At 29.4% G+C, this 9,967-nt stretch overlaps 1 protein-coding gene across 1 annotated transcript; it reads left to right on the top strand.

Moving 5' to 3' along the window:
* The first annotated feature begins 4,038 nt into the window (after window positions 1-4,038).
* On the top strand, window positions 4,039-5,334 carry LOC107623404 (dof zinc finger protein DOF4.1). The gene has a single exon (XM_021112819.2). The coding sequence runs from the start codon at window positions 4,228-4,230 to the stop codon at window positions 4,759-4,761; it is 534 nt and encodes a 177-aa protein (XP_020968478.2). The 5' UTR covers window positions 4,039-4,227; the 3' UTR covers window positions 4,762-5,334.
* Window positions 5,335-9,967: the final 4,633 nt, after the last annotated feature.

Raw genomic sequence — 9,967 nt, forward strand, 5'->3', positions numbered from 1 at the left:
AAAAAATTGCTGGCCCGAAACTTTGTATTAATTATATTTGAAGATGAAAATAAAGTAGATATCACATGAATTTGGTTTAATTTATTTGTGGATTACTTTCTTAATTAATGATAGACTATGAAATCAGTTATTATACAGTTTGTAACTACTCATCAATATATATGGAAATGTTGAATATGCAATTTGTCTTTTGCAAAAATGACGAGGAGCCATACAATTTTTAGCTTTTAGCTTGTTTTAGTACTAGGTAGGCTGCACTACTGAGCTGCTACTTAATTAATTATTGTACTTATTATTGTTAGTCACAAGTTTTTAATTAATGAACAAAAGCAATTAATAGAACTAGAACACCGGAATCTGGTTATATCAGGTGACTATATATATGTCATCAAGATCTTATGATCAATGTTTGTGTGTGTGTATATATATATAGTTATTAGTCAGCATCATCAATATTCTTAAGTAATTTTGGTTTTCTATGGTTCTTGTTGGATATGTTGCTTAATCACATTTAAAGTGATGCAATTCTACTTATTAGATTTGATTTTAGTCATTAATTGCTAATCATCACAGTAATCCTTATAAATTGATCTAGCTATAGCTATAGAGCAATTTAACTATTGATTATTATTTAAATGGGACTCTTTACATTAGGGGTGTTTGCGGTGCAGTTTGAATCAATTTTGAGTAAAAATTTATTCGACTCGAACACTAATTCTACTTGCAGTGCAGTTTGGATTTGATGATTTTTAAAAAAAAATTCGATTCAATCCGATCTAATTTCAAACGGTTTGGATTGGATTGAATTTACAGTTTTATAAATTAAAATAAAAAATTATATATATAACAAGTCTCAACATCAAATTTTAAACAACTAATAATGATATAACAAGTTTTCATAGTATCTTAAAAACCAACGATAACATAATAATAGAAATAAAATTATAAATTAGTTAAAATAAATAAATAAATCACATTTTGAACATAAAATATTTATTAAATAATAATAATACATGAATAATATAAAAATATATAACAAATTAAATATGTTATAAGTATAATTGTAAATATAATAATAAAATAATAATATTATAGCACGTTATGCAATTTTGATTGGATTGAATCGGTTATAAAAAATAAATCTGAACTTTGATCTAATCCAACGGTTTGCGAAAAATAGAATCCAATTAAATTTAAATTAGTGCAGTTAATTTTTTATTTAGATTAAATTAGATGAATAATTTAATTTGGATCGATTCAAATTTGAACACCTACTTTACACCTTGTAACGGGAGTTAGGCCCAGTTTAACTAAACAACATAATTAAGCTCTTTTTGAAAAATAACTTAAACAATAAATAGCTATATTAAAAGTAGTTTATAAATAAGTTATTTTGTATTTGAATTTTTGTCTTTAAAAATACTTATTTTATAGAAATATGATAAAAAATAATATTATTATGAGAGAAGTCATTTTTTTTAACTTTTCTATAAACCCCTAATGAATTTCTTAAAAAATCACAATTTAATTTTAAAAATTACACTAAATATTAATATTACTACTTTTTATAAGTTAAAAATTCAAAAAAATTACTTTTAAAATTTTTCAAATCGCCTTAATTTTCTATGGCAATAACCTTGTAGAGAGACCTAACTTTAATTTATTAATACAAATTCTTTGAAATCATAATCAGGCCATTGGGGCCATATATAGCGAGCTATGTGACGGTACAAATTTGATTATAAATTATAGTCTCTGAAAATGCCTTTCTGGTCTTATATCATGCTTCGCAGCTGCAATAGACAAGAAGAAAACTACAAAAACCAGGGAATATGGGTTACCATATAATCATAACATTTAATCATTAATAATATCAACACAAAGATTTGCTATTTGTTTGCAAATGAGACCTTCTTGACAGGTTGCTTCCGATCATTGTATTACATATAATTTTCAATTTTATCTTACATATTTTCATTCTTATAATAATGAGAATTATTTTCTTAATTTCATGATTATTATTATTATTATAGGGCAAACGTAACCTATTGTAATAGTACTGTTACTACTGTAGAATATAATAGTCCTTAATTCTTGTGCAATATTATTCTGAGACTCCATGAGATTTTTTTTTTAATCAAAAGATAATATGACGCGAATTCATAACTTCTAAGTGAGTATGAAAAGATTATGCCAATTTGAGTTATAATTCGTTGACTACACTCCACCATGTTGGACACTGTTAAAACCTTTATAATTACTAAGAAACGGTCCAAGGCATATATATTACACAATATATAATAAGATGTTAGTATATAAACAACAATAATTAAAATTATAAAGAAGAAATTAAACCCTATTAGATCATTTATTTCTAATTAAATAAACCGTTTAACAAGGTTTTCAACTAAAGCCCGTGGCCATGGTGTACTGTGGTATATATAGATCTTGAAATTGTAATAGTGTCATTCATTTGAAAAAATATATATGAAAAGGATAAGAAAATCAAGAGGGATAGATGCAACACAACAGGTAGGTAATTGATTGGTTAATTTTGAACCGCACATGTCTCTGTTGTGATTGATTGCAATAACAATGCAATGCAAGTGGATCAAGTATACCCTGATTCATATAGTATCTTTTGTTTAATTTGAACACATGGTTGGTTGGAGTTGGCAACAACTCAAAAGCTAGGTATATGTTATGGTAAAACTTTGATGGAATCATTTTGTGTGAAAAGCAATCATATGATGATTTGTGAATTATTTCGCAGATATAACAGGCTGCTGTCACAGTTGAATTGCATGTATATCGGAATAATATCATTAGATTTTATTGTTGTGAGGGTTTTGATGGATAATTAAGGGAGTTGATGCTTTGGTCCCTATTGATAATCATTCCCTATCTATCACTAACAAAAATGAATAAGAAAACATGGTATGTAATCTGTTAATAACGTGCGCGTTGGGTTTCTTTGATGCTTTGCAAAGTGGAATCTCATGGGTCCCCTCACTTCACTAAGTGCCTGTGGGTACCCATCTCCCATCATGGATTTAGAGATTTAATCATTTAATTTAATTTTAATGTACAACTTGGATCCCAAACAAAGAATGAAAAAAGAAAAAAAAATGAAGGAGTAGAGAAGATCCCTTGGGAGACTACAAATCTGCATCTGCGTTTTGCTTTATTCTCTTACCCTTTCTGTTCCTCTCCTCTGACACCCCCATTAACGGTTTATTGTCCTTCTTTATCATTTTCTGATTATTAACAATAACAATATGTGTACGTATATACATGTATACAAGTATAGAAGCAAATTGTTACATTAAATGGAAATTACCTATATCGGAGTCAATAGACATGCACATACATGCTGGCTTTTTGTCCCTTTCATTTGGAACTTTTATCACTCCATCACTTTTACGTTCCTTGCCATGCTTTCTTACTTTAATTTGTCTCATATCCATCTAATAATTTACTGCATTGGAGACTCAGTTCTTAGGGATTCTTCCCTCGACCAAGTATATATAGTAACGTCATCTAATATAAATAACCGATCAAGAATAATATATAGGGTCATAAATTTGTTGAAGCACTAAAGATTTCCTACTCAATTCTGCTTTAGTTCTTGGATTTCGAATGTCCTTCATATATTCGAAATCCATTATTATAATAATAACCATCGAAATTAAAATCCACTATAATAGCAGGCCCATCACGTGAAACTATATTAGGTAGATATATATAAAAAGCCTCGTACGTATGTTATCGATGTTAATTAATTAATTAATAAGCTTAGCTTGTAATGGTTTGAACCAAGTTGGGTTTGTCTAGTAGTTAGCTCACTAGTCCGCTTAAACAAGTGTTGGGGGTTCGAATCCTGCCGCCTTATGTATGCAGTAACTCATTGGCCAGCGATACATTTATTCCTCCCCATTGTACTCCTTCATTAAAATAAACATCCAATTAAAATATGACACATCAGAGAGAGTAACTTACATATTATTTTAGAGAGGATAAGATAGCATTCACCTAAATTTTAATGACTATTCAACATTTCTCGATATATATATTCGTTTGAAAACATGGCACTAAGGCAATGGGCAGTAGAAGAGGTTTGTTTGTTTGTTTGTGTTTGGAAGAGAATATATAGTATTATGATCATCATAACCTAGAAACTCATCATCTCATTTGATGGCTTGAGCAGGTACCTGATCATAATCAAGAATGGAGAAGCAGAAGGAGGAAGGGGGAGTAAAGTGCCCTCGATGTGATTCATCAAACACCAAGTTTTGTTACTACAACAACTACAGCTTGTCACAGCCAAGGCACTTCTGCAAAGCCTGCAAGAGATACTGGACAAGAGGTGGAACCCTCAGAAACGTTCCTGTTGGCGGCGGTTCCAGGAAGAACAAGCGTCGTCTCAACCACCCACACCCAAACACTACTTCTTCTCAGATCAACAACAACAACGATGATGTGAATCTCCCCTCCTTATTCCACACCTTCACTTCTGATGCTGCTCTTCAAAATAATCATGTCTTTGCTGCTTCTTCTTCAAGCTATGATTCTATCTTGTTACCTCCAACTATGATGCCGATGCAACAAAACCTCATCAATGGTGGTTATTATTGCCAAAACCAGATCGAGCAGCAGCATCATGTGCCTAATTTCTCTGATCCAAATTCTCTTTATTATTGGAGTAATGCTTTCACTTCTTGGAACAACGATAATAATCATCATCTTACTTCTCTCATCTAAGACAATCTTTTTTTTTGCTTCAAATTAAAAGAAAAAGAAAAAAGGGTAAAAGTGGGGTTTGGATCGGAGTGATCATGTCAGCTGCTTCTTTTAAAGTCCCTAGCATTACTGATTACTACTGCGCCGAGATGAACCTCGGATCCTCTCAATTCTACTCTCACCACCGTGAATTTCATCACTCTCTCTCATCGAATAGGTTCGTCTTTTAATTTTCTTCTCATTATTATGTATGTATATATGCACCAGTCACATTTAATTTCTTTACTTTGATTTTTGACATGTATTATCCGGTACAAAAATGCTATTTGTACACCAAAATCAGCTACTAAAATCAGCAACTAATGTATTTGTGTATAGATATATGTGTGGTTTAATTTATTTTCAATGTGTATTTGTATTTCAACATGTATTTTATACTGGTAGCTGATTTTGATGGCTGATTTTGGTGTAACTCTATTGCGTATATGCTGTATGTGCTGTAAGAAAAAAGGGAACTACTATTAGTTCCATTTTTGTTCATGGCGGAGGGACAATTTATATATTTATTACTTTGCTTTGTTGTTGGATGTTTCACTTATGCAGTGTTCTTATTATTCATCTTAATTTGGTTCAACTTTGTTGCGCTTTGTGGTCCATAACTTTTACTTATAGTTGCAAATTAAATTAAATCATCATGCTAAAATAAAATGGCGAATGTGTGTAATATTGCTTTCTATACACAGCATTGAATTCCTTTTACACTAGATTTTTTTTCTCTGTCACTCTAATTTCATATGAAATCTGTCTAATTCCAAATTAAGGATAATGTTGCTCGCTCATTGTTTTGTTTTGTTTTGTTTCTTCTCTTAATTAGACAAATTGATTGAATCTGTCCCTATATCGGAATCTCTATCAACCTAATTTATTACTGGCTAGAGTGTAGTTAAAGCTTAAGTGGAACTTCGTGCGTGTTTTGGCTTTTTAGTTCTTAATTAATTCTTCATTTTTCATGTTAGCTTGATTAGTTAGTTTTAAATTTTGAGTGTTGTTATAAATATTTATCTTTTTGAATACAGAGATTTACAATAAGCAGTTTAGGAATCGGTTATAATATTCAAATCATATAATTTCAAAGTAATATTTGTTTCATCGTATCTTACAAGTCACAACAAGCTTAAAATAAAATTATTGCTTCTATCGTTTCACGCAAGCTTTTTTCTTTTTCTTTTTTCAAGAAAAATATTTTGTAATTTCCAGCTTAAAAAGCAATACAATTATTGATGGAGATTTATGTATGTTGAGCTGATAAATGGTGACAAAATAATTAAAGTCAATTACTTTTGTCTCTTCGATGTGATTGGTATTAGATACAACTGTGGGAGTAAAATGTCATAAATTAACTCCATATGTAAAGATTATTACAGATGAAGCTAAGCAACAAGTTAAATTTTATATTAGATTATGTGGTATGGATAATTTGAGTGAAATTAACTGTTAAATAATAAGCGTAAAAGTTGTAATGAATTAGTCACACGTCAAAAGAAAAGAAAAAAAAAAAGAAATTTATAATTATATACTAATCCAAAATTTCAAGATTTTTAAGTACTTTTTGTTTTATGTTATTTTTTAGGTCAAATACTAAGATTTTTTTTTTTTGGGCATGGGTCAAAGTTCAAACAATAACATTAAAGTGTTTGACCTTGAACCCTCGACTTTAGAATTAGGGATGGCAATACCACCCGAACTCGCGGGTACCCATCCCGTTTCTATTGGCTCGGAACGGGTAATTATCCGCCCTGTATCGGGGCGAATTTTTAGCGGGACGAATTCTTAGGAGGGGCGGGGTCGGGTTTAGGTAATACCCGTCCCTATCCGCCCCGCTATATATATAATTTTAATATATAATATATATAAAATAATTAGTACTTTAATTTATGTTATGTATGTAATGATGGTTAAATAAATTTTAAAATTTAATTTTATTTATTGGATTTTAATAATTATAGGGGCGGATATCCACAAGAACATATTAGGGTTCAACATTTTACTACCCGCAGGTAGGAGAGGGACGGGTTCTATACGGGTTGTTGTACGACAAGACAGAATTGGGTAGAGCAAAAACCCGCCCCTATCCGCTCCGTTGTCACCCCTACTTTAGAATTCTTTGAAGATTGGATAGGCTCATGTAATGATGTAAGTACTTCTAACATCCGTACATATATCACACCGGGCTTTTAGGTTTTAGGGCCTAACTTAATTGATTTCCCACCTTAAACGGGGTTCCAGCCTCAAGCCCTCAACTCGATCGTGTGAACAAACGAACTAGTAATATTGCAAGAGTTTTTCTCCAGTAGTAAGATATAAATGTATTTTAGTATTTCTCCATTTTCATATATCCAATTAATCATCAATTTAAACAATATATAGAGTCGAAATATAGCTAGGTGCAAGTTAAAAAATTTCGTTCGTCAAAAGCTATAAAAATAGTCCATCCGATGTGTATAGTAATTAGTAAGTCACGAAAACTAATTCACATACATAAGCCTTATTGCATTTACTTTCTCCCGATATATTTATTTTCAACGATTGAAGTTGAAACAGAGGAATTGAGATTTAATATTGTATTTAGTGGTTATAGATTAGAACTAAAATTTTAATTTTAAAATACGAAATTTAATTATTTTAATATTTTTAGAAAATAGAAAGATAAAAAATTAAAATTTTTAAAAATAAAAACTGAAATTTTAATATCATTTTTTAAAAATATTTTTATTTAATTTTTTAAATTTCAAATCTTCTTTAATACGAGACATAACACATTTTAGTATATTTTATACTAAATATAATACAAAAACTTAATTTAATCTATATTTTTTAATTTCTATGATTTAGTTTTAGTCTACCTTCCAAACATAGCCTAATTGATAAATGATGTAATATCACTTTTTAGTTTTTACCCTCTACTTTGACTTATGTATGGACCGCATCGCAGATTAGGGCTGGAAGTGAGTTGAGCTGAGCTAAGCTAGACCAAGCTCAAACTCGACTTACAAAAATTGAGCTTAGCTCACGGCTCAACTCATTAACAATCGAGCATATTTCTTAAGCTCAAGCTCGACTCACCGAAAGCTCACGAGCTGGCTCGAGCTCACGAGCTGGCTCAAATAATAGAAATATAAATACATAATCTATAATTCTATATCAATAAATTATAACTTATATTTTTTTTAAAATATTTAAAAAGATCAATTTTATATATTGTTATCTATCAATAAATTATAAATTTTTTATTTATGTCCTACATCAAAATTATATATAAAAAATAAATATAAAATTTTAAATAATTAAGATCGTTAATATATATATATATATATATATATATATATATATATATATATATATATAATCGAGTCAGCTCACGAGCTAATGAGCTGAGCTTATCCAAACTCAAGCTCTGCTCATTTAATTTATGAGCTCAATTCCAAGCTCAAGCTTGGCTCACTAGTTCACGAGTTTAGTTTATCAAGCTATTAACGAGTCGAGCTCGAGTTAGTTCATGAGCTGGCTTGACTCACTTCCAGCTCTAGCAGTCACAAATAATAGCACAAGACTAAATAATATAAGTTGAATTTTATTGCCGTTGAAAAACTATTGCTTAAAATAATAATAACAATAATTATTATATATTGTTCTATAGTCCTCCACCAAATCCATTAACAAATTTTCGGTAAATACATACTTACTTAGGCAAGAGATTCCCCACCGAAATCATTCTCTGTATGGAAGCCAAATAGAAAGATGACAAGCAAACACAAAACTGACACGAGAAGAATTTGTATGGCATGAGTGCTTCTTTTCATATTGGAACAAGACAACATCTAAGTCTGAACAAAATATCAAATATGCGAGACTGAAATGATAAGATACCTTCAAACTTCAAAAACTTTAGTCACAAGTAATCCCAAAAATATGAAAAGGAAAAAAAAAAAAAAAGAAAAGGCAAGGGAATGTTTGAAATATATTGTACTGGAAATGAATGAACCATAAAGTCAAAACTAGGTTGAATTGTGTGTGTGTGTATGGGGAATAAATATGTCACCCTCTCTTCAGGTTAAAGAAAAGTAGGATCGAATAAATTCTCCCACCACTACATAATAGTAATGCTCTTTCTATTTTCAGCTTTGATTTCAGGATGATTTCACTTTAATAAGTCAACAATGCTTACCCTTTGTTCATTTGTAAAAGGGAAAGCAATTTTTTTAGATAATACAAATTAAAGTTCCAAGAGACACAGTTTTTGGAAGCATTGTAAAAGCCTCCTATTATCATAGAATAACAAATTACTATCTCTTTAGTCGGCATTCCCTCAGAAGCTGAGGATTTAATCATTTGACTAACTTTTGAGCTTTATCTTAAATCTTGACAAAAAAAAAAAGAGTATATATTATTGCGTCTAGCATCTAGATTGGTCTTAAAGTTATGTTGTGGCCAGTCCAAAAACGCTTATTTTAGGGTATATATTTTGCAGAGATTTATTTGAATCTTTTTTAGATTTTTTTTTTCTAACACTATAAATAGAGTTTAACACATATCTAAAATATAATATTTACTTGAATAAAGTATAATTTTTGTTCCCAATGTTTGGGGTAAGTCTCAAAGTTGTCCTTAACGTTTCAATCGTCCTATTTAAGTTCTTAATGTTTTAAAATTGACTCAATGTTGTCCTGCCGTTAGGAATTTATTAACAGAATTGACGACGGGATAAAATTGAGACAGTTTTGAAACGTTAGGGATTTAAATAGGACGAAAACGTTGGGGACAAAAACGATACATAGAAATAAATTTTAATTTTATCTTTTCATAGTATTCAATTATTTTTTAATCACATCTAAGTAAATTACACTTAATTACATTACTTTCATTCTAAATTAATAATGTAATATGATTAGAATGAAAGTGTAAAATTATAAAAAAATTATAAGTAATGTGATTAAATAATGAAAGTAAAATTATATTATTTAGAATGAAAGTATAAATTTTATTTATTTATAAAAAAATTACATTACTTTAAGTATAAAATAATAAAAAAATTAATTTATTTAGAATAAAAGTGTAAAATTATAAAAAACAAATATAAGTAATGTGATTAAGTAATGAAAGAAAAATTACATTATTTAGAATGAAAGTGTAAAAGTTATTTATTTATAAAAAAATTACATTATTTTAA

The sequence above is a fragment of the Arachis ipaensis genome, chromosome B10 (assembly GCF_059453495.1).
Source record: "Arachis ipaensis isolate K30076 ecotype BB chromosome B10, ASM5945349v1, whole genome shotgun sequence".
In the NCBI taxonomy this organism is placed as follows: domain Eukaryota; kingdom Viridiplantae; phylum Streptophyta; class Magnoliopsida; order Fabales; family Fabaceae; genus Arachis; species Arachis ipaensis.